This window comes from Lepidochelys kempii, chromosome 2, assembly GCF_965140285.1.
Source record: "Lepidochelys kempii isolate rLepKem1 chromosome 2, rLepKem1.hap1, whole genome shotgun sequence".
In the NCBI taxonomy this organism is placed as follows: Eukaryota; Metazoa; Chordata; order Testudines; family Cheloniidae; genus Lepidochelys; species Lepidochelys kempii.
Window position 1 is genome coordinate 189,679,480 of NC_136381.1, and position 25,542 is coordinate 189,705,021.

The window sequence follows — 25,542 nt, forward strand, 5'->3', positions numbered from 1 at the left end:
CACATTATGGAATGGGCTGAAACAGACTATTACACATATGCAAACATGAGCAGGCAGGCTGATGTGCCTTCCAGGCATCCTTCTTCCAGTTTCTTAAACTGCAAAGTAAGCCTGAAGAGTTCAGCAAGTTATGAAGAAAGAAGTGGTTAAAATAGACTCAATAGCAGTCTTCATCCATTCTCATCACTTTGTTATTATGTTTTTACTCTTTTGCAAATGCTTTTGGTTAGTTTTTAAAATCCTATAACGTCTCAATTTAAGAAGAGTTTGGATAGTACGGTTTGATTTACAAATAGAAATGTCATTTTTCATAATTAGGTGAACTGATTGAACTAAAAATCATGAAAGTAAGAGGACAATCTAAAAACCTTTTTAAAAAATAGGATAACTACAAGAAGGGAGAGGGAAGTAAGCAGAATAATTACAAAACTAAAAGTTGATAGCAAGGATCACTGAAGCAAGGAACATGACTGTGTACTGGAAATATTTCAGTGTATTTTAATAAGATGGGACTAAGGTGTGAGGATGTAGAGAAAATAGGAAAGCACTAATGATTAGACCTATACAAAGATTAAAAACCCTTTTGCAAGCTACAGGAGCTAATTATAACTGCAAATAAATAAGTAAATAGTATACTGTACCTACTTTTTATGGAAGATCTGTTTGCTATGTTAAAGCCAGAGGTGGTGAGCTCTGAATTCCATGGGAGCTTTAAAGCCATGACAACTCCCCCCTGCACCTTGACCCGAGACACCGAGCCATTTCTGCAGAAGGTTCCAATGCTGACTGTAGTAGTGTCAATACAGCTGCTGATACTGTATGTGATTAAATCTGGACAAGTGTCTGTGGGCCCAATCTGCCTTAACCATGGTGTAGAGAATTTCAGTTCAAGTCCAACCTTCTTATTGGCTTTCACATCCCAGAAGAAGGTCCTGTTAAGGCGAGGCAGTCCTGATGGCTGAAGATGAACATCTCCAAAGGGGCACGGGCCTGACGTACAATCTAAAACAGATACACACAAAGCAGGTGCACAAACCATGAACAGTTGAGGAACTTGCTATTTCCCCCCCACACACACTGTGTTCATGTTTTTCTATTAAATTATACCTAAATCCACACCACCACTTAAATTACAGTGTGCAACATTCCTTCACTGTTTTAACAGCTAGCAAATCAAAGCAAATAGTTTTAAGACAAGAAATTACATGCACTGTACACTTCCCTGCATCCCTCTTGAGAAAGCTAGAACAGTACTGACAACCTTGGGTGTTCAAAAACCATAAGTCAGGCCCCCAAAAGATAATGAATCTCATTATTATGAAGACAGATTTTGAAAAACAAATACATTTTGGGTTCTTTTGATTTGCCTTTTGACCCTTTATAGTTCATGTTTTCAATCTTTCTTCCACATCCATGAGGGCAAAAAATAATTTTTTAAAATGAAAGCTGAGATTTGTGACTCCAGGAACTGGGGCATTTAAGAAAAAAATTAAATATAGCAAGACTCTTGACACAATCATAGGAGTTGGCAACACTGCTTGAAGTGTTTGAAGCACCTATAAGACTTGCCTCTGAAACCGTGCCGCACAGAGTGCGCTATCAGGCATCCAGAAGGGACTGGTGTATGAGAGCACTCAGCGACATCCTGCAGTGGTTGGTTACAATATTTCAGCTGCATGATAGTCAGGAAATGCCAACTTACAGCTTCCACATCAATCCTGCCCCTCGTTTATTTGGTCATTAACTGGATAATTATAAGCAAGGCTAGTAACATCATCATTATATAAGACAACCTTAAACGAATACCCTATTTTCCATTTACAAAACTTTACCAATCTTTAACCATATAGGCTGAAATTTTCCATGCCAGATGTCTGTCTCAGGCTGAATTTTTCTGGAAAATTTCAGCCAAAATGGTTCAGCCGTTTCTAAGACCAAAGGGCAAAGTATGTTGTTTTTCCCCATGTTAAAAAATCTAGCAAACTTTTTTTTGAAATGTCCATGCTTTAGACCAGCAACTTGAAGTTTGGCAAGGGGGTGGCCTTTGTGTCAGAGATGTGCCTTCTGCTCTCCCTTGAAAATCTACCCAAATTTGACCAAATTATAAGGCTTTGAATAACTGCAGTTTGGGCATGGTCAGTAAAGACTTGCTAGATCTTAAAAGCTACAGTCGCCAAAGATTCTGTCCTCCATGAGCATGCTCCAACCCATCACAACTCCTAGTGCTGGCGGACTGTGCACACACCCTCCTCACAGAACAAATGAGCTTGTGCCAGCCCAGGACCACCAGGACACAGAAGGACTTCCTCTGAAGTAAATCCTTAGATATTTTTAAGGTCAGGCTTGACAAAGCCCTGGCTGGGATGATTTAGTTGGGGATTGGTCCTGCTTTGAGGAGGGGGTTGGACTAGATGACCTCCTGAGGTCCCTTCCAACCCTGATATTCTATGATTCTATTCTGTGATTCTAAATGCTCCAGACCAGGGTGGGGCTGGGCATTGTGCTCTCAATGACCCGTTGGCTGGAAACATTCACTGTCTCTCATTTGAATGCAGAGGGGAGTGAAAGGAGTATATTGGGAAAAGGAGTCTGGTGAGATTCGGACTGGAGGGAGTGGGGGAGAAGAGAAAAGGTGATTGGGGTTTGACTGGCTGGGCAAAGAGACTGAGCTGGTGCAGGAGGGCAGGCTGGGAGTGGGAGCTAGTGAGAGAAAAGTGGGGAGAACAATGAAGCCAAGCAAAGCGCTGGGGAGACTGGGACTAGGAACTGGGAGAAAGACAGATCTGACAAGAACGTGGAGTGCGCGGGGCAGGGGGGAAGTGGGGGAGGACTGGACGGGCAGAGTTGCCCATAGGAACCTTACCTCATTTGCTGAAGCAGTTGGCAGTAAGTGAGGCAGGAGATTACAGGAAGGCGGGAGGGGTGCAGTGGTTAAGACAGTTGAATGATGCCCTGCAGAACTGGATTCTTTCCCTGACTCTCCCACAGAGTTCCTATATGATGCTAAGCAAGCCACTTAAATTTAATTTTTCATACTTATGAATCACTAATTGTGTGTTGCTCATGTTCTGGATGCCCAACTTGAGATGGTGGGGTCTGATTTGTACAAGTGCTAAACATTCAAAACTTCAACTGTAAATCAGTGGGAGCTATAAAGTGCTATATAGTGCTAGGTACTCAAAAATCAGGTCCTTGGAGTCTCAAATTGGGCACCCAAAATTAGAGAATACCTTTTACCTTATCTGCTGTGCCTCAGCTACCCACCTGTAAAATGGGGATAATATCGCACCCTCACCTCACAGTGGTATTGTGACGCGATACATTCATTAATGTATGTAAAACTCTCAGATATGATAGTGGTGAGTACCATAGAAAAGCCCAGGAGGAAATGAATAATTCTGTCCTCAGAGTTAGGTTTAATAGTGTGCAGTAAATAAGGTCGAGGACCACACATTGCACAGTGAGCATAAAACAAAGTATTGAATAGCTGCTCATTAAGTGTGCACCATCCATTCTGTGCACTGAATGAGGCAGGGGTCCTGTAGAAAAAAATAGTACAATTCTGTAATAAAAGATTGTATCACAATGCACATTCACAATGGGGACAAATTAAAGTTAATGGGCAACCTTCATTCTGCCATTTCCTAGCTTTTGAGTGCTTTGACTTTGTCCTTTTTGTGTGTGTGTGTGTGTGTGTATGTATGTATATTGCTCTGTTGAGCTGAATCGACTTGTTTAAATGTGCATCAGAGGTCCTATACTGCTAACAGCAAAGGATTAGTTATGATTTCCCAATGTTGGATAGGGGCCTGTATTTTGGAGTATGAGGATGAGTATCTCCACTGTCAGAGGCTCAGATGTGCAGTGTGGCGATAACCTTTCAGTCCTAGGTAGCTATCAATTTGTTATATTATGCAGTAATACTACTGTACATGTTGTTAACTTTAATGACCATATGTAAACTGTGTATGCGCAATATGGAAATGATATATAATCACTGTATTATGAGCCAACATGCATGGATGATTGTTTATTCATTACAATCAACACAGGATGATTCATCCCAGTAACTCAGTCTACACCAGGGGTGGGCAAACTTTCTGGCCTGAGGGCCACATCAGGGTGTGAAACTGTATGGAGGGCCAGATAGGGAAGGCTGTGCCCCACAAACAGCTTGGCCTCTGCCCCCTATCCGCCCCCACCCACTTCCTGCCCCCTGACTGCCCCCCCTCAGAACCCCCAACCCATCTAACCCCCCCACTCCTTGTCCCCTGACCGCCCCCTCCCAGCATCCCCTGCCCCTAACCGCCTCCCCAATACCCCACCCCCATCCAAACCCCTCGCCCTGCTCCCTGTCCCCCGACCCCTATCCACACCCTCGCCCCCGACAGGCAACCCGGGTCTCCCACACCTATCCAACTCCCCCTGCTCCCTGTCCCCCTGACCCTTATCCACACCTCCACCCCCTGACAGGCCCCCCGGGACCCCACCCCCTATCCAACCCCCCCTGCTCCCTGTCCCCAGACTGCCCCCCTACCCCTTATCCACAGCCCCACCCCTGACAGGCCCCCTAGGACTCCCACGCCCTATCCAACCTCCACCTGTTCCCCGACCCCTGACCACCCCGCCCCATCCAACCACTCCCTGTCCCCTGATTGCTCCCTGGGACCCCCTACCCAACCCCCCGCCCCCTTACTATGCCGCTCAGAGCGATAGGAGTTCGGAGCCCCGCTGCCCAGACGGAGCCAGCCGCACTGCAGTGTGACTGCTGGGGAGGGAGGACAGCAGGGGTGGGGCTGGGGGCTAACCTCCCCGGCCAGGAGCTCAAGGGCCGTGCAGGAGAGTCTCGCAGGCCACATAGTTTGCTCACCTGTGGTCTACACCATACTTACAAAGGCCACACCTACAGCAACCAGATCTGCTAGCACAAGCCCCTGCTCTCATGCAGAAGCCTGTTAAAGTCAAAGGAGGTGTTCTAAGGTCTGTGCTAGGAGATTCAGTTGCAGTGGGCCTATAAATTAATAAGAACAATAAGGAATTGTATGTAATATTTTCATTTATTCAGAACAATTTCTGAAACAACTTGGTTTCAAAGCTGGCAAGTCCATATTTCACATTGTGAGCTACAAACATGCAAAGTTCAGTGAACAGCTTCTGCAGTTCCCACACATAAGTAGCTATATATCAACTTTCCACCCTGAATGATTTCTCCCTAGCTCAGCCTGTAGTAGGTGGCATAATGAATAAGACATTCCTATGTATTATTATGAACGAGACACTAAATGAGAATGTCAGGGAGATTCAGAAATTCTAAAAGGAGAAATTTTAAATACACATCTTACCAATGTTCTTCTGGATTTCCATGACTAAATATTTCTCTGGTGTCTCACACAGGAAAGCAAAATTTTCTTTTACCCCAGCAGTTATCCTGAGTTCATATGTGCATGTTTGACTGGTACAGATTTTACAGTAATTTATTGGTGGAACAGAAGACCCTTGTTTAATCGTCACAGTGATGTTGTCCACAGCATGAAGAGATATTGCAAAAGAACCTGAAAAGAAAAAATAAATATGATTTAAAGTAACTCAGTATGTGAATATCAGATAATTTCCCCACACAGCTAAGGATGCTACATTTTTAAAGAGTAACGTTTTCATCGTGTTCTTAAAATTTGAAATTTTGAGCCTACAAAACACTCTTTATACCTAGTTGAAACAGCTGCAAAAAATCTGCCTGTTGCATCTGCCAAAATTTTTGGTTTTGCTAAATGAGAAAAGAAAGATGCTGAATGTCACATAAGGACAGTCATAGTGGGTCAGACCAACGGTCCACCTAGCCCAGTATCCAGTCTTCTGCATTGGCCAACGCCAGGGAATGGAGTTCCCATTCCAGTAACTCTGCATCCAGATTTCATCAATATCAGTGCAACATGTTTGATGGGAAGTTTTAGAGGGAGCAAATTTGCACGCTCCAGGAGCAACAGAAGGCTGACTTAATGCAGTGTTATCACTGCCATCGCTTCAATTCATCCCGGTAGTGACACCTTATTCATCCATTTATTCCTCTTCATTTCTAAAACTGCTGAAGAACCAGTATTATAAATGGCTACTGACAAAAAATCCTGCACTGTTCTTCCCTTGTAACAATGCAATTAAAATATTCTTACTCAGTTTAGCAAAGAAGTGAAGACTAACATCGTAATTCCTCACTTAGGTCCAATCCTAGTCTCACTGAAGTCAATGGGAACTGCTCATGCCTGCTATCTTCTCTTTAGGACACTGGTTCTACAAACACACTGAGACCACCACATGAGAAGTCAGGGGAGTGCAGTGGTGAGCCACAAGAGAGTTTCTCTTCTCCGCTTCCTATTCTCCCACACAAAGCAGTTCTCATAGTGGAAATTTGATAAACTATTCTTAGTAAAATAGAGATTAACCTTTTTCATTTGGCTTTGTGCTATTCCACATACTTGATGCACAAAAGAATATACTTTCACCATGACAGTTCTTAATTTCTCTGATATTTATTAGTATGGTAGCTGGAAACAGAGGGAGTTAACAGGGCTTGATTGTTGGTGTGTATCTAATGACTTCTTCCTTGCTTAATGTAATTTTCATGATCAACTCTTGTTTAGAAATAAAAAAAAGCCTCTTCTCCCAGGACAATTGTCCTAGCTTTCACTTTTCCCTTTATAGTCTCTGGAAACCCTGAAACAGCGCTACATTGATGACATCTTCATCATATGGACCCACGGAAAGGAGGCCCTTGAAGAATTCCACCTGGATTTCAACAATTTCCACCCCACCATCAACCTCAGCCTGGACCAGTCCACGCAAGAGATCCACTTCCTGGACACTACAGTGCAAATAAGTGATGGTCACATAAACACCACCCTATCCCGGAAACCTACTGACCGCTATACTTACCTACATGCCTCCAGCTTCCATCCAGGACACATCACACGATCCATTGTCTACAGCCAAGCTCTAAGATACAATCGAATTTGCTCCAAGCCCTCAGACAGAGACAAACACCTACAAGATCTTTATCAAGCATTCTTAAAACTACAATACCCACCTGGGGAAGTAAGGAAACAGATTGACCGAGCGAGACGGGTACCCAGAAGTCACCTACTAGGGGACAGGCCCCACAAGGAAAACAACAGAACACCACTGGCCATCACGTACAGCCCCCAGCTAAAACCTGTCCAGCACATTATCAATGATCTACAACCTATCCTGGAAAAAGATCCCTCACTCTCACAGACCTCGGGAGACAGGCCAGTCCTCGCTTACAGACAGCCCCCCAACCTGAAGCAAATACTCCCCAGCAACTACACACCACACCACAGAAACACTAACCCAGGAACCAATCCCTGTAGCAAACCTCGTTGCCTATTCTGTCCCCATATCTACTCTAGTTACACCATCAGAGGACCCAACCACATCAGCCACATCATCAGAGGCTCATTCACCTGCATGTCTACTAATGTGATATATGCCATCATGTGCCAGCAATGCCCCTCTGCCATGTACATCGGCCAAACGGGACAGTCCCTATGTAAAAGAATAAATGGACACAAATCGGACATCAGGAATGGTAACACACAAAAGCCAGTGGGAGAACACTTCAATCTTCCTGGACATTCTATAACAGATTTGAAAGTAGCTGTACTTGAACAAAAAAACTTCAGAAACAGACTTCAAAGAGAAACAGCAGAACTAAACTTTATTTGCAAATTTAACACCATTAATTTGGGCTATAATAGGGACTGGGAGTGGCTGGCTTATTACAGAAGCAGCTTTGCCTCTCCCGGAATTGACACCTCCTCATCTATTGTTGGGAGCAGACTACATCCACCCTGATCGAACTGGCCCTGTCAACACTGGTTCTCCACTTGTGAGGGAACTCCCTTCTCTTCATGGGTCAGTATATTTATGTCTGCATCTGTAACTTTCACTCCATGCATCTGAAGAAGTGAGGTTTTTACCCACAAAAGCTTATGCTCAAGTATATCTGTTAGTCTTTAAGGTGCCACCAGACTCCTTGTTGTTTTTGTGGATACAGACTAACACGGCTACCCCCAGTACTTGAAACAGTATACTTATTCTTGCAACAAACCAGGATAGAACACAAACACTATGGTCTTTAACAGAGATCAAGCACCAAGCTCTATGGTTCAGGAAAGCACATCTGTGTACATTGCTATTCACCAAGTCCCAATAGGACTAAAGCACATCCTTAACTTTAAACACATGATTACTTAATGATAACTTTGAAAATGCATTCCTGAATCAGCACCCCAAAGCAGGAGCCTTTACCATCTTGAGATAGAAAGAGCTCATGCTATTGACCATGACAAAGTAACAGGCTCTTATCTTTTCCGGGGCCAGCTACTAGAAATCTGCATAGAGAGACAGCTTAAGCCAGATCATGGCACAAACATCTCCCTAAGATAAAACTTTGAAGATATTTTTACTGTCCAAAATGATTGAGAGCACAGTACAGAAACATCAGCAATGTCTTCACTGCAAACATTAGATTAGTGTAATTTACTAAATCAAATGTCATCTTCTTTAGGACCTTAAAAAAAAAAGCTCATACACAAACAAAAATGCATCCAGTGATCCCAGAGTCACTTAGTACTTTGGACTGAATAGCTTAGAAAATATACTACAGAGCAGGCAGACAAGACTATATAAATTACTTCTATTGCGGTGCTTTGTAAACACCATGATCATGACTCATACTGATCTGTCTTTGACTATGCTTTTTTCCACACGTCTCCTTATAAGGATAACCAAGAATTGTATATACTGTTTGTAAGGAATGAATTTCCATGTACCGTAAATGCTGCTCGGTATGATGACTAACAGAATATTTAACAAGCAAGAAGAAATAAGAAGACAGTTACTCTTCATCTGCACAGTGTCATACCGATTTTGGGATAGAAGGATCCCTTAGCATAGAGGTGGGCAAACTACGGCCTGCAGGACTGTCCTGACCAGCCCTTGAGCTTCCGGCCAGGGAAGCTAGTCCCTGGCCCCTCCCCTGCAGCCCTCAGCTTGCCATGCTGCCAGGATGGCATGGTGGTGTGGCTGGCTCTGGCTGGGCCGCATGGCTACAAGCTCCTGCCGCTCTGAGCAGCATGGTAAAGGGGTGGGGAGCAGTGGGGTTGGATAGGGGGAGTCCCAGGGGGGCAGTTTGAGGCGGGGCGGTCCCAGGAGGGGGCTGTCAGGGGACAAGGAGCAGGGGGGGGGTCGATGGGTCGGGTGTTCTGAGGGGGGCAGTCAGGGGGCGGGGGCCAGGTTGTTTGGGGAGGCACAGCGTTCCCTACCCGGCCCTCCATACAGTTTCGCAACCCCGATGTGGCCCTCGGGCCAAAAAGTTTGCCCACCCCTGCCTTAGCAGACCACCCAGTCCTGCCCTTGCATTGTGGAAGGATGGATTTAAGTGACTTCCTAAATTATCTCTGACAGACAGATGTCTAATCTAGCCCTGGATTCCTCAAACGATGGCAATTCTGCAGCTACCATGGACAGTTTGTTCCACTGTCTAATTTTAACCCTAAATTTTCCCCACTGCCACTTAAGCTCATTACTTTTTGTTCTGGCCTGGACTCCTCATTAATAACTGATCCTTGTTCTCTTGCTAATGTCCCTTTATTTCTCAGTAATGCCTTCCCTTAGTCTGAACATTCCCATCTCTGCCAGCCTTCCACTGTCAGTCTTATTTTTCCAGAACTTTCATCCATTTCATTGTTCTGAACACTCTCCGATTTGTCTTATCATATACAATTTGTTTTAGACACAACCTCAACAGCAGCCCAACTACCAGTAACAGCTGTGGAACTATCTCACTCGATTTACAATGCAGTCTCCTTGTACTACATCCCAATGTAGCATTTGTTAATATTTGCAATAACAAGGGGTAATGTTGTTGTGGAGAATAAATTGACACTGAAATAATAACTCTAAAATCTTTCTGTAGGACATTACTGATTAGCCTTTATTTCACAAAGGTTTATTTCATTATACCTTCCTTAATGAACCTCTCTTACATTTGCCTTATTGAAGCTCGTTTTCTTGATTTTACTTTTATCGAGTTTATCCGTATTCTCCAATTCCATCTGCAATCCCTCCCAATTCCATCTGCAAGGCTGATTAGTGTTGCTGATGACTTGAAGGATATAGTGAAGATAAAATTAGCCACCAGATTTGTTTTGTTTACAGTCCTTAACCTGCAGAGCAAGATATTAGTGACTTGACACCACATTATAGAACTAATGGGCCATTTGAAAATGACCGCTTGACAAAATCAAACTAAACAAACCAAGTTTGAGGGAAGTAGTACAAACAAGGATTCAGATCCCCTTTTTATCTTTGGTTTCAGAGTAACAGCCGTGTTAGTCTGTATTCGCAAAAAGAAAAGGAGGACTTGTGGCACCTTAGAGACTAACCAATTTATTAGAGCATAAGCTTTCGTGAGCTACAGCTCACTTCCTCAGATGCATATCGTGGAAACTGCAGCAGGCTTAGGTATTGTTTCATATTCTCTGTGTATATATAAAGCCTGCTGCAGTTTCCACGATATGCATCTGAGGAAGTGAGCTGTAGCTCACGAAAGCTTATGCTCTAATAAATTGGTTAGTCTCTAAGGTGCCACAAGTACTCCTTTCCTTTTTATCTTGTTTGCCACAAATACAGCAAAGAGCAGGATCAGTCTGAAGTATTCACTTACAAAGCAAACAGGCTTTTGTTTACACTTACAATCTAAACATCCTACAGTACTTGTTTATTTTTCTGGTGGCAATCTTGTTCCTTTGGTAACTCAGTGGCCTTTTTCAGTTTGGGCCTAATTTTAGCATCTAGTTTATTACGGTTATAGGATTCATACTTCAGGATGGAAAGCAGATTGCCTTCAGGAGGTCATTGTGACCATTAAGGCCCCAATCCTGAAAAGATTTATAGAGTCCAGTGAGACTACTCACATCCTTAACTTTCAGCACAAGCACAAGGCTTTGCAGAATAGGGGTCTACGTAGTTAAGATTTGTAAAGTACTTTGCATGTTTCTTTAATTACATAGTTTCAGCACTTTACTTTGAGAAATGAATGCTTTTTCAGAATGAGGATTATTACAAATTTTAAGACACATTTTGGGTCTGTCAAGATTAATTGTTATTACAGAAGTTATCCTTTCACTCCAGGAAAACACTAAATTTTATTACATGTATAAAAAGGTAGGAAGTAGAGCCCTGCAGCAGGACTAGGATCCCGCAGGTCCCCCAGGACCCACTGCCATAAGAGCAAGAGTGGGTAAAATGTACTTTGTGGTAGGCAGGATTGGGTGGGCAAAAAACCTAGACTGCAGAATTTGCAGGAAAACACTAAATCTCTTGTCAGTTTACCACATAAAAATTGTGTCTGAATTCCATTTATCTATTGTGACAAAGTTCCTCCTCTGCCTTGGTGGGTCTTGCACTTATTGGTGGATTTTCTCCCCACAGAGGTTAACGGCAGCCCTCAGTTTGGCCACTTCCGTGGCTCAAATCTGCCATTCACTCAGTTAGCCTCATTGCTGGCCAGCATGGGGAAAAGGAAGAACAATCCCCACAGTCTGTGCTGATCCACCTAGTGGATCGGGAACAGGCCAGAGACCTTCCCCTCTGGTGGAACCCACAGTCCAGTTCAACTCCTCCGGTATCAAGTAGGGAGTTGGGGTGATGGAGGGAACCCGGGCCTGCCCTCTACTCCGGGTTCCAGCCCAGGGCCCTGTGGATTGTAGCTGTCTACAGTAGCTCCTGTGACAGCTACAACCCCTGGGCTACTTCCCCATGGCCTCCTCCCAACACCTTTTTATTCTCACTCCAGGACCTTCCTCTTGATGTCTGATAATGTTTGTACTTCTCAGTCTTCCAGTAGTATGCCTTCTCAGCTTCTTGCGCCTCTTGCTCCCAGCTCCTCGCACGCACCACAAACTGAAGTGAGCTCCTTTTTAAACCCAGGTGCCCTGATTAGCCTGCCTCAATTGATTCTAGCAGCTTCTTGATTGGCTGCAGGTGTTCTAATGAGCTTGTCTGCCTTAATTGTTTTCAGAAAGTTCCTGATTGTTCTGAAACCTTCCCTGTTACCGTACCCAAGGAAAAGGGACCTCCTTAACTTGGGCCTAATATATCTGCCTTCTATCACTCTCCTGTAGCCATCTGGCCTGACCCTGTCATACTGTGTAATAGATTAAAAAAAAAGGGGGTGGGCGGGTTGGTTAAAGTAGCATGGGGGACTCTGTTTCTTGAGGGATTAGGAGGATCTAAGGTTTTTGTGGGTGAGAGCGGAATAAAAATGCAAGAAACAATGTGGGAGCAGGTGGGAGTGGAAGTAGGGTGGGATGGAGTGGGATTTAAAATATAGTCCCACGTAGGGCTCTTGGAGGAAGTGATAGTTTAGTCACCATGCTAGTTCTGTGCTGGCTACGAGTTTTGTAAAGTATGCAGCACAAGACAAAAAAGTGAGTGCACAGCAACAGGATAAGGAAGTGTCAGACTGGTCCAACGAAAGGAACACAACAAAGACATGTCTTCTCTGTATGTAGAACCTTTACAAACATTAAGCCACCACATCAAACCTATTTTGTAATAGAACTGCCCATGACTGGGCTTTCTTATGCAACGTATCCCTAACCCTGTAGCCCACGAAAGCTAATGCTCAGATAAATGTGTTAGTCTCTAAGGTGCCATAAGTACTCCTGTTCTTTTTGCAGATACAGACTGACAGGGCTGCTACTCTGAAAAATGAGAAGTTAGCATCCCAGAGAGAACTCAGATCTGGAATTTCAAGGCTGGCATAAGTCTAACTGGACTCTCTATTTCCATGCACAGTCCTGCTACTCTCCCCCTCTGTTCTTTGGCTTTCAATATAGTGATTTTATAATATAGTCAGAGCCTTGTCCTTTCTGGTTGGTGAAAATTACTACAGAAGTACATGGACTTTTGTTGGCTGAGATTATCAGTGTTTGGCTACAGGGATGTGGTAGGGGTAAAAGTGGTTCTCAAAGAAGCAATTGTGAGAACACTGCTCAAGGAACCAACTTCTGGCTATCAATGTGTGTCCATTTCCTATTTTTGGGAGGGTCATGGAGAATCTTTTGGCAAGGCAACTCAAGTGGATACCTGAGTCTTCGGATTTCCTTTACAAGGAGAATCTGGCTATAGGCTTAGTTATAAGGTGGAAACTGCACAAGCTGAGGCATCTCTTTCAAGTAATCGATGAGGTGTCCATGCTGATTCTTTTAGATCAGTTAGCAGCTGTTGATATTGTTGTTTAAAGTGCTTTCTTGACTTGTTTGCAGACTCTAGCAGAAGCAGACTGAGTTGCTCAAATCTTCTATTCTTTTTTTTTTTAAGCCAAGAGAGCCCAAATGGTAGCCGTGGGCAATTGTCCCTCTGGTTTGAGCATTCTCTCCTGCAGGATAACATAGTAGTCCATATTGTCATCCCATATGTACATGGGGCCCCTGGGAGGGTTAGTGACAAGACATGGGATGTGATGCACTCAGAATGCTGTTGACAGCTGGCTCTATTTCCATCATGCCTACTGGGCCAGAGAAGTGGAAAAAATCCTTATGTCTTTATGAACTTGGGGCCTGGATGAGGGCTAACAGTCTGCAACTTAATCTGGACAAGACACGTTGTCACGGGTTCGGTCACAGAGAATCCCTGGGGACTGTCACATGGTGTGCTGATTAGTCCTCTGAGCTCATTTTCCCTGCCAGCTTGGGACTCCAGAACCCTGCCTTGTTGAGCCAGACATGCTAGTCTGCTGCAACACAGACCCAGGTCTGGTCCACGCCCCCAAAGCTGCAGACTTTAACCAAAAACTGCTCAGCAGGTTTCCTATCCCCAACACTCAGACACCAATCTCCCAATGGGATCCAAACCCTATATAATCCGTTTTACTCTGTATAAAGTGTATACAGGGTAAACTCAAACTGTCCACCCTCTATAACACTGACAGATATGCACAGCTGTTTGCTCCCCCCAGGTATTAATCACTTACTCTGGGTTCATTAATAAATAAATGTGTTTTTATTAAGTACAAAATGCAGGATTTAAGTGGTTTCAAGTAATAACAGACAGAACAAAGTAAGTCACCAAGCAAAATAAAGCAAAAACATGCAAATCTAAACCTAATACATTAAGAAACTGATTACAGTTTCAGTACAATCTCACCCTCAGAGATGTTCCAATAAGCTTCTTTCACAGACTAGACTCCTTCCTAGTCTGGGCCCAATCCTTTCCCCTGGTACAGTCCTTGTTAGTTCCAGCAGACATCTTAGGTGGAAAGCAGGGGTGTTTTCAGGACTGGCAGCTCCCTTTGTTCTATTCCACCCCCTTTTATGGCTTTGGCACAAGGCAGGAATCTTTTGTCTCTCTGGGTCCGCACCCCTCCTTCTAAATGGAAAAGCACCAGGTTTAAGATGGATTCCAGCATCAGGTGACATGTTCACATGTCCTGTGAGACCCCAGCCTCCATTCTTCCAGGGCTGGCCCGCATGTACCCATGAAGGTTTGCAAGTAAACAGAGCCATTTACAGGTCATTGATTCTGAAGCACCCTTAATGGCTTCCACTTGATATGTTTATATTAGTAATACAAGTTTATATCTTATTTTCCTAACTCCAGACAGAAATAATTCATGCAAACAAATAAGATGAACACACTCAGTAGATCATAAGCTTTGTAATGATACCTTACAAGAGACCTTTTGCATTAAGCATATTCCAGTTTCATCCTATTCACACTCATGAGCATATTTCCATAAAACATTATGGAGTACAATATAACACACATAATATTGGTGGAAGCAGATGGAAGAGCTGGCAGAAGTTATACAGCTGCCTCCAGTTAAGGAATTGGACCATAACCTCTAACACAGATGTACTTCTAAATTCTTGGCTATTTCCAAATGCCCAGATAGCATGGCAATGGCCAACTGCTCTTTTCCACCCATGCCAGATGAGAAAAAGTGTGACTTTTCCCACAATCTGTACCTTATTACAATTATCTACATATTGTTACCTCAAGATTAGATTGCCATAATGCACTCAACTCAGGCCACGTGTTGAGGCCATTTGGAAAATGAAGTTACTAATCAAGTACCTACATTCTGTAGTAAGTGGAGCAGCGCACTTGCTGCTCCGGGGAGGAGGTGGAGAAGAGGTGGGGAAGTGGGGTGGGATCAGGGCATATCACCTCCAGCCCCTTGCCGTGAACCGTTCTGGACAGGGGGCTGGGAGCACCCCCACTACCCTAGTCCACACACCCCAGCTCCCTGCCCTGACCCCTGCACCACCCCCCCGGCACAAACCCAACCTCCTGCCCTGACCCCTGCACCACCCCCCCGGCACAAACCCAACCTCCTGCCCTGACCCCTGCACCACCCCCCCGGCACAAACCCAGCCTTCATTCTGGGAGCACAATTACACCAATGCTCTGGAGTCTACATTGGCTGCCAGTAGGTATCTGCATGGAGTTTAGTTCAAGACGTTGGTTAACTGAGATGTTACCTACCTTAGTGTGCTACACTGCCACGAGTGAGATCAGCTGAAGCACTTAAGCATAAGTTCCCTAGATATAGAAGTGGGAGCAGCTGGAAGGTTGTTCCCAAGAGGTCCTTAAATTTGGAATGTACTCTCCCATCCTCATTTCATCACAGCCAAGACCAACCTGTTTTCTAGGCACACGGCATATCCCATCTTTTCCCCTCTCAAGCTTTTGGATGGAGTTTATTTTCTTATCCTGATGTTTGTGGGGGCAGTATCAAAATGAGATGAGCAACTCCTTTATATTATATCATTTGTACAGTATATTTAATTTGTGTAACTGGTGTCTCGAGCAGGGGTTGGAAACCTATGGCACGTGTACCAAAGATGGCACGCGAGCCAATTTTTAATGTCACGCTGCTGCCTGCCAGGTCCCAGCTGCTGGCCCCTCTCAGGCCGCTGTCAAACCCAGGCCAGCAGTGGGCTGAGCGGGGCTGGCGGCCGGGACTCTGGCAGGCAGCAGCGTGACATTAAAAATCCTGCCTGCCCTGGCCCGCTCTTCTCCGCTCCCCGCAGAGGCAGGGTGAAGAAGCTTGGTCCTGCCGGCTGCTGCTGCAGGGCAGGCAAGCTCCCCCCTCCCCCACCTCTTCCCCCAGCATGCTGGATTCCTGCCTCTCCTCTTCTCCCTCTCTGCTGCTGATCAGCTGATTGCCCTTGGGCAGGAGGGGGAGAAGTGGAGCCGCAGCTCACTCGCTGCTCCGGGGAGGAGGCGGAGAAGAGGTGGGGAAGTAGGGTGGAATCAGGGCATATCACCTCCAGCCCCCTGCCGTGAACACCCCCGGCTGGAAGCACCCCCACGACCCTAGCCCACACACCCCAGCTCCCTGCCCTGACCCTTGCACCCCCCCCCACACAAACCCATCCTCCTGCCCTGCACCCCCCACACATACCCAGCTCCCCATACCCTGACTCCTCCAGCACCCCCCCCCGAGCACCAAACGGGAGCTCCTGCACCCCCCACCCCCCCCCCCCCCGCAATTCCCACCTGCATCCTTGCACCAAATGGGAGCGGCTCACGTAAGCACTCCATACCCAAAGCTCCCGTCCCAACCCTGAGCCCCCTCCCTCATTCTAGCTCCTGGCCACACCCTACACCCCAACCTGCTCCTTCACCCCCAGCCCTGTGCTCAGTGCACTCCCACCCTCAGCTCAGTGCAGAGAGAGAAGGAGCTAGAACCAGGAAGAAGGTAGGTACCCACTCTATGTGGGCAGGGCTGGGATCCTAGACTGGCAGCGCGCTGAGCGGGGCTGGCAGCTGTGACCCTGGCTGGCAGGAGCCGGCGGATGGAACCCCAAACCAGCAGTGGACTGAGTGGCAGTAGGCTGAGCTGCTCAGCCCACTGCCGGTCTGGGGTCCCGACCACAGGTCCTGCTCAGCCTGCTGCCGGTCTGGGGTTCTAGCCGCCGGCTCCTTGCCAGCCAGCGTCCCGGCCGCAGGCCCCGCTCAGCCTGCTGCCAGTCTGGGGTTCTGGCTGCCGGCCCCTTGCCAGCCGGGGTCCCGGCCGCAAGTTCTGCTCAGCCTGCTGCCGGCCTAGGTGAACGGAACCCAAGTCTGGCAGCGGGCTGGCAGCGTAAGATCAGCATTTTAATTTAATTTTAAATGAAGCTTCTTAAACATTTTGAAAACCTGGTTTACTTTACAAACAACAATAGTTTAGTTATATAATATATAGATCTATAGAGAGAGACCTTCTAAAAAACGTTAAAAGGTATTACTGGCACGCGAAACCTTAAATTAGAGTGAATAAATGAAGACTTGGCACACCACTTCTGAAAGGTTGCCGACCCCTGGTCTAGAGCATTACATTTACAAACACCTCCAGCACAAGTCTTAAGAAATAAATTCAAATGGTGTTAATGCCTTTGGAGATCTCAGAATAATCTTGTCTATGAAATCCACAGGAGATTATCAGAGGAAGCTTCTAAAGGTTTCACCAAGAGATGAAGCCTTCCTGCTGTGCAGTTTCCAAGTGTTCAAGTAGCAAATCCCCAGTTTTCCTTTTATTCCCTCAAGTGCTCCTTTAAGGAAGGGCACACAAATTGCCTCCTATTGATCTACTGCATCAGTTTAGGTTTTCTGCATATATTTTTACGTTACATGTATCCCACAGACTTAGCTTGCGATCCGGACTACTGCTCCCACCCCTTTACACCATGTAAGAGGTCCGTAGTGATGTAAAGGGGCCCAGAAGCCCTATTTCTCACCAATGGAGGATTCCCTCTGTGCAGGAACTGAGGAAGACAGCTGTAAGGCTGCTTTCCAAGGACCCCCTCATAAGTCCTGGAGATGGGAATGTGTTGGGAGTGGGGATGGGGGCAGACCACAGCCTGTGGCAATGCTGAAATACTGGGCTGCCGTAAACATAGCCCTTGTCTACACTTGAAGAGGTTTGCTGGTACAGTTATACCAGCATCTCCTGTAGAGAAACAGTTTATACCGAATGGAGTAACCTGTACTGGCAAAAGTACTAAAATAACTACATCTACACTAGGGCTTTTGCTAGCATTGTTATGTTGGTCTGGGACCAACTTTTAACTATAGACCAGGGCTTATACAGGTCCTCAGGACTCCCGAAGCTATGCCAAGGATCTCTCCAGCTCCTGGGGCAGACCAGAATTGGGAGGGCACAATGGTGGCTAAAACCACCGTAGTCCCTCCCCTCTCTGCCTAGCCTGGAAGGTCTCAGCGCTAATTTTGCACTGAATTATACATCATCAGTCCCAAACAGAATCATTAGGGATATACAAGCCGCAATACAAGCTACACTGGACTTGTTAGAACATGAAAAGATACAGAACATACATACTGCCCTCCCCTCACTGTTCTAAGGTTGTCTCATTTCTCAGAAACCTGAAGAAGCAGGTTAATAGTTGGCATTTTGGAGTTACTCACTTCAAGAAGCAGGTATTTACTTTTCTATATTTCTTCTCCTCTCTCCTTACTATTTATAGATGCCACATGTAGTTATCTGCCAAAATCATTAAAGTTCAAATCTATACACAGGTACACTGATGTGAACTACATCTGCCAGCAGCTAGGTCAAAGGTTTCCTACCACATGCAAAACTCCTGCTAACAAGACATCTGACAGTGTCTGGTTTGACATGATCTGCACACATACCCTTTGGTTGTCATACAGTGGCAACAGTTTGTCCACGTCTAGACAAACATAGCTCCAAAAAACATCACATTTAGTAGTGTTTCCAAGACACGCTGACTTTGCAGAAACCTCTTTCTTTTCATGTACGGTCTTATTATTCTCTGATTTTCTTTTAAATCGAGTCATTGAGGAGGGGGAAAAAGCCTATTTCCTGGTAGTATTTTTTTTAAATTTTATTATTTTACTTCGATCTGTCAAAAGAGTTTATGAATTTTGACACCAAAAGAACCACCCAACTCTAACATTCTTGCCCCCTTAGTGGACAGAGGCCTGTAGTTATGACTACTAACTCATGTATACTACTGTTGGTGGAGTTGAACTGGTAAAACAAAGTAGAGTTTGGACCTCCTTGGTTCCAAGGGTCCCAGCAAAGAGTCGTTCTTCAGGTTGTGCATCCAACATTTCATGTTGGAGACAAATTAAGGTAAAATTGTTCAACTCTCTCTAGGATGGGGTGGTGTTTTGTTTTGTTTTTTCTTTTACACACACACATAGTTCTACTAAAAATCAAAAAGCAAGCCAAGTTGATGAAAGCCAGCCTTGATAAAGCATATTTTCTGTTGTGTCTTAACCCCCAGCTGTCACCTCTTTATGGGTGGGAACCCACTTCCCTTTGTCTCCAGATAGGGGATTTAGGCTTGCAGTCGTCCTCTAATTCAAAGATAGAGATAACATTTATGGATACAAAAGTTTATGAATATTCTCTGGGCCCCATAGTGCCATGCTTCCAAGGTTTCACATCTGTCACAGCTTACACAACAAATACTTACAGGTTATGGCAAAAATGAACATAGAGGCGTTTTCCAATTTGGACAGCCTGCCTCCTTCTCCCCTTTCCCCCAGTCACACAGAAGAATGCCACACAATTTACAAGCTGTAAGATCCTACTTACTGCAATGTGTTCTCCTGCACACAGCCACTTTCCTCCTAACACTGCTGTCAACAGTTTGAAACTGACTAGAGTTGTGAAAGAGGTACCACTCATAAGAAAAGGAAGTATTAGCATCAGTTTCCACGGCATGCATCCGATGAAGTGAGCTGTAGCTCACGAAAGCTCATGCTCAAATAAATTGGTTAGTCTCTAAGGTGCCACAAGTACTCCTTTTCTTTTTGCATATTTTTTGTGGCACCATCATCAAGCACCAGACTACTCCCATTGTAAAAAACTGTTGTTTGTTAATTCATAATGTGAGGGAAATTCTCCTGTTGATGTTCTCATGTGAAGTCACACAAACTGAGTTTCTCTGCAGTGAGATACACACAGCCAAAAGCTGTCTATAAAGTTTAGAGTATTAATACACACTTTCACCGCCCCTTCCCCATTTTATCCTTCAAACTATCTCCACATTATTGATGCCTCCCAGACAGAAAAGGTTTTAGTAAAGAAAATACAGTCTAGAAGTCGAGAAGGGGGGGGAGAAATGCATATTTCCTGGTGATATGTTACTACCAGGAGGGAGGGAAAAAAATAAGATACGTGGTTCATAGATTATTAGGCCAGAAAGACCATTGTGATCATCCAGTCTGACCTTCTGCATAATACAGGCTGTAACACTTCCATGAATTATTTCCTGTCTGAACTAGAGCTATCTTGATTTTTTTTAAAGTAAACTATTCCCTAAACCCATCCTAATTTCTGAAGAGAAAAACTAAATATTCTAGACTGACTATAGTATGTAGCATGCACACACACATACACACCATTTATGCTCTTAGAAAGAAAGATGTCTATCAGGGATGAAAATGGTTTTTCAAACTGGAAACAATCCAGCTCCCACTGACTTTAACGAGAGCAGAAACAAGGCTATTATCTAAGTACTGTCACTGATAAAGAAGAACAAAAAAGCCTATAAGCTAGTATCCTTTTCTGAAGGGAAAAACTACATATAGCAGTCTTGTAGCCTCAGTTTCATAGATATCACTCAGATCAATCAACTGAGGAGAAAAAATTAATTGCAGCATAGAGATGAGGGGAGGAGAACTATACCAGCAATATTTGTGAGTTCACTTAATATAACAGTGAAATTTTAAAGACCAAAATTACAAATGCAGATTAAGTCCCAAAAGGACTTAAGACCTGTTTTAATGCCATTCATTCATCTTTGACGACGGCACAAAATTATGCTTAATTATATTATTAGTGCTTCAAAGTAAATGTTCCTAAATTAGACTCAAGAAGTTAGAGGCCTGATTTTCAAACTAGATTCCCATTTTTGTGGATATCTATATCTGTATTTTTCCCATTTATAATTCATTCATACTTTTTCCTGGTAATTTACTGTGAGCGCAAAACTGCTTCTGAAAAACACAGAGGCTGCTTTGAAAATAATTAGAACAATGCATGTTAAATGAATGAGTGGTACAGGATCCTGATAGGAAGACCAAGAAAGGTGTAGTTGAATAGGGGGGCCCTTTAGCATGATATACGTTTTTGGGAGTGGGGGGGGGGGGAGACAAGAGAATCTTCTTAAGATGACAAAAAATAATTTTAAACATGGGCAGCAACAAAATCCATAGCTCTCCCAGGGGAGTTTTAGCAGGAAGAGCTTGATCAGTTCCAGGAGAGAGAGAGAGACTCCCTCTAATTAAACCCATGAATGGTTCTGATGGCACCCCAGATGGACTTGCAATCAGCCATACTTGACTGGAATGAGCATCACCATGATGTAGAGACCTTTGCTCCTTGATTTACACTTCAGTTTAGTTTTATAAAACAATTTAGCTAAAGGAAATTATGTGATTGTAGTTCCAGCCATATATCAGTGAAGATTCCATGAGAATGCCCACTTTGCAACTTTTTTCTCTGTATGAAATACTGTGGCCTCCCAATTGTAGTTTGATGAGGCCTGGCCTACACTAAAAAGTTAGGTCAAACTAGTGATGTCACTCAGGGGTGTGAAAAATCCACACTCCTGAGCAATATAGGTAAACTGACCAAACCCCTGCTGTAGACAGCGCTAGGTTGACAGAAGAATTCTTCCATTGACCTAGCTACTGCCTCTCAGGGAGGTGCCTCTCAGCAGCTGTACAGCTGTAAAGTTTCAAGTGTAGACAGGCCCACGGAGGAAAAGATAGGTCGAAGTGAGGGGTATGGGTGGGTGTCAGAGGGAAAAGCATTAAGAAGTGTTTTGAAATATGCAGTTACTTTTATGAAAGATTCCGTGTATTGAGTGTTCTGAATCACAAAAAGAAAATTCCATTCAAAAATGACTCATTCACATGAACACGTAATAACTCAAAACAGGGGAAACAACAACATTCCAGCTGTGGTGATTTTAAGGCAAAGAGGGGGAAATAAAAACACAAAGAAAAAGAATGTTCTATTCTACTTTCAGTGCCCAAGACCAGGCAAGAATTTCTTAAAGGTGAAGAATCCCTTTCCTCCTTAGTAACCCGCTTCTGGACTGAGGAGTCATTCCATATAACTACAGACTGTAAATCCAAAACTGAAGTTAAAAAATGGTCAGAAAATTTGCTCCCTATAGAAAGTTTTTATTTTTTTTACTGAAATATTTCATCCAGAAACAGAAATATTTCAATTCAGAAATGCTGTATTGATGCCTCTGGGAAATTGTAGTTTGAGTGTGTCATGCTCCCATTCTTCTCCATAGGCTGAGCTCCCTGGCTGGACTCCTGTGATGCACCATGAACACCAAGCCCTGGCTGTGGTGCATCATGGGAGATGTAGTCCAATAGGTAGTACAGTCCATACAGAAGAATGAGAACATGACACAACCAAACTAACACTCCCATGAAGCCCTACAGTAGCGTATCCAAATTGAAATATTTCAGTTTTTGGCATTCAGTTTTTACATCATTTAAAAAAAAAATCCACAAAAGGCAGACAATTTTCTTAAAATGTTGTTTAATCAAAAACGCAGTTTTCCCTAAAACTGTTTCGATGGAAAATTTTCAACCAGCCTGAGTAAATATACTTTGTACTATCTAGTGAAGGATTTCCAAAACACATACAACCATTACTGATCTTCATTACACCCCTGTGAAGTAGATAACTATCATCATCCTCATTTTACGGACTGAGGAACACAGTGGTTCCATGAGTTGTGCAAGGTCATACCATCAGCAGCAGTCAAGAAAAAGAACCTATATTTCTTGACTTCCAGACCTGCACTCCAAGCACTGGACTATGCCTCTGTACAAATAACAAAATATATTTTGTGAAATTAAAAATAGACTGGTTGTCCTTTTCATAGAATCATAGAATATCAGGGTTGGAAGGGACCCCTGAAGGTCATCTAGTCCAACCCCCTGCTCGAAGCAGGACCAATTCCCAGTTAAATCATCCCAGCCAGGGCTTTGTCAAGCCTGACCTTAAAAACCTCTAAGGAAGGAGGTTCTACCACCTCCCTAGGTAACGCATTCCAGTGTTTCACCATCCTCTTAGTGAAAAAGTTTTTCCTAATATCCAATCTAAACCTCCCCCACTGCAACTTGAGACCATTACTCCTCGTTCTGTCATCTGCTACCATTGAGAACAGTCTAGAGCCATCCTCTTTGGAACCCCCTTTCAGGTAGTTGAAAGCAGCTATCAAATCCCCCCTCATTCTTCTCTTCTGCAGGCTAAACAATCCCAGCTCCCTCAGCCTCTCCTCATAAGTCATGTGTTCTAGACCCCTTTTCCTTACCTCATCCTCCAGTCTCTAATTTATCCTGCCCCAACAATTTCCCATAAGCACAATTTTACTCTGGAATTTTGTTTGCTACCACTCTAAGACAATTGTATACTATGCACATGTTATTTTATATTCTAATTAGAGAAAAGGCTTTTAGAATTCAAAGATCAAATTAAATTGGGGATAGAGGCAGCAACCAGAACTCCCATTTCAGATAACAAACCAGTTTCCTCTCTCACAGCTTGGTTCTGCTAATCACCAAACAGACTTGGAGGACTCAATTCCCACTGCTTTGCAGCATAAGTAGCCATTTACTCCTGCATAAAGTAGGTGTAAAACAATAGCAGCAGTGCGAGTGAATGGATAATTCTGATCTGGATGTTTTTTACCCACTCAGTACAGGCACACAAAGGGTATAAGGGAAGAGGAGGTGACAACAGAGGAAATATGAAATGTAGGCTAGGATGTAGTTGAGTAGGGTCTTGAAAGCAAGGACAAGAAGTTTAAATGTTATGTGGTGTGTAAGAGAGAACTAGAGGAAAGACACAAAGCGGGTGGTGGTGCAGGCAAATTAGTAGGTGAGAGAGACAGTTTGAATAGCCACATTTTGGTTGGATCAGAGGGAGCAACGTATATACCAGGGAGACCAGAAAGGAGGAAGTTTGTTCTCCCAGAAAGTTAACAGGGTGCCCTACATGTCAATGAAGATCTAGATCCACAGTGTCATGTGCCAAAAATATACCATGATTTAAAGGTTTATTAGCTCCTGAGAGGCCTTGGGGATGCTTGGATTTTCTCCCTCTTACAAAGAAAGAGCTCAGTTTCATATATGTTTCTTTTCTAAAGAAGGGTGCCCTATAGAGGTATTGTTTTATCATCCTTTGAGGAGACTTGGGTGTATAGTTATAATTTGATACTTATGGGCTATGCTCACAAATCCTTCCACACAGATGAAAATATATCATTTGGAAGTTTTAGACTAGACAATTTCAAAGCTTAATCACAATGCTGTCTGGTTATTTAGTCAACATTTAGCTATGCTTACCTGGCTCAAAGCCATGACTATCCTGAATAATATGGCCTACCCCTCCTCAAGGTAGTAGAAGTAATAGACATGAATTTCAGATCACACTGTACAGACACTGTGTTTTTTCCATATTCAAACTTTGCAATTGTTTTGCATGGAAGTGAATCCAATTATCAAGGCCGATAATACTAGAAGTAAGCGTCACGCTTTTTTTTAGGTTTGTGGATGTGCACGCAGATCATGCTGTATCTCTGCTCTGCCTACTCCATTCTTACAAGCAGACAGTCTTTGGACATTTACAAAAATTGAGTCTGAATTTCTTCAGTGTTATAGGACAGAACTTAATAAAATTTGTAATGAGAGATAATTGGTGGTGCTGGTTAATATCAAGCATCCCAGTAGAGCAATACAACTTTTGGGCACAAATCTGCAACCCTTACTTATGGGAGCAATTCCCTTTCCCTTCCCTCTGTCTGGACGGAAGGCTTCACTGAGACTTCTTGTGAGAGTAAGGATTGCAGGATCAGAAAATGTCTCTCTCCCTATACTGTACTTAAGAAATCAAGACATTTTCAGGTAAGATTAAAAACAATGTGTTCTCCGGTCAATAAATTATTGTTGAAATTATGTCCTAGAATGCCAGAATGCAGTTTGAGGCATTTATGGAACTTGTTCCTCTCAAAACTCAGAGTCACCCTAAATAAAAATGTGCTACCCTAATTCTGGCAACTCACTGCCAATACTAGTGCACATCAAACTCTCATAGGGTTTATTAGTGTTTACACACATCAGGGGAAATATAGCTCCCATTGTGGGGTAGTACAAAGAAAGCTAAGAAAAGATAAGAACTGTATGCAGTTAAAGCTCTAAATTACAAAAGCTTTTTGAAAAGTGGAAGTATTAAAATATTTCTCATTTTAAAGCGTAGAGTTGAGTTATATGTGGACACATTACTTCCAACTTAGAATATCTGAAAGAGTTTTTAAGAGAGAAGCATGAAAGTTTATGGGATTCTAGATATGAAGGCAATAGTTTAAAATTAAGATACTCTGCAGTTATTCAATTATGAACCTAGTTTTAAAGTACCCCAAGTTAAAACTAACTTCACTCTTATTTTACGCC

At 43.7% G+C, this 25,542-nt stretch overlaps 1 protein-coding gene across 1 annotated transcript in view; it reads right to left on the reverse strand.

Annotated features, from left to right (window-relative positions):
- CDCP1 (CUB domain containing protein 1) overlaps nt 1-25,542 on the reverse strand; it is a 52,731-nt gene that overhangs the window by 25,954 nt on the left and 1,235 nt on the right. Inside the window, exons 2-3 of the mRNA XM_073333147.2 lie at nt 5,343-5,552; nt 646-1,002 (exon numbers count right to left, since the gene is read on the reverse strand). Of these exons, the coding sequence (XP_073189248.1) occupies nt 646-1,002; nt 5,343-5,552 (567 nt within the window). The remainder of the gene's footprint in view (nt 1-645; nt 1,003-5,342; nt 5,553-25,542) is intronic.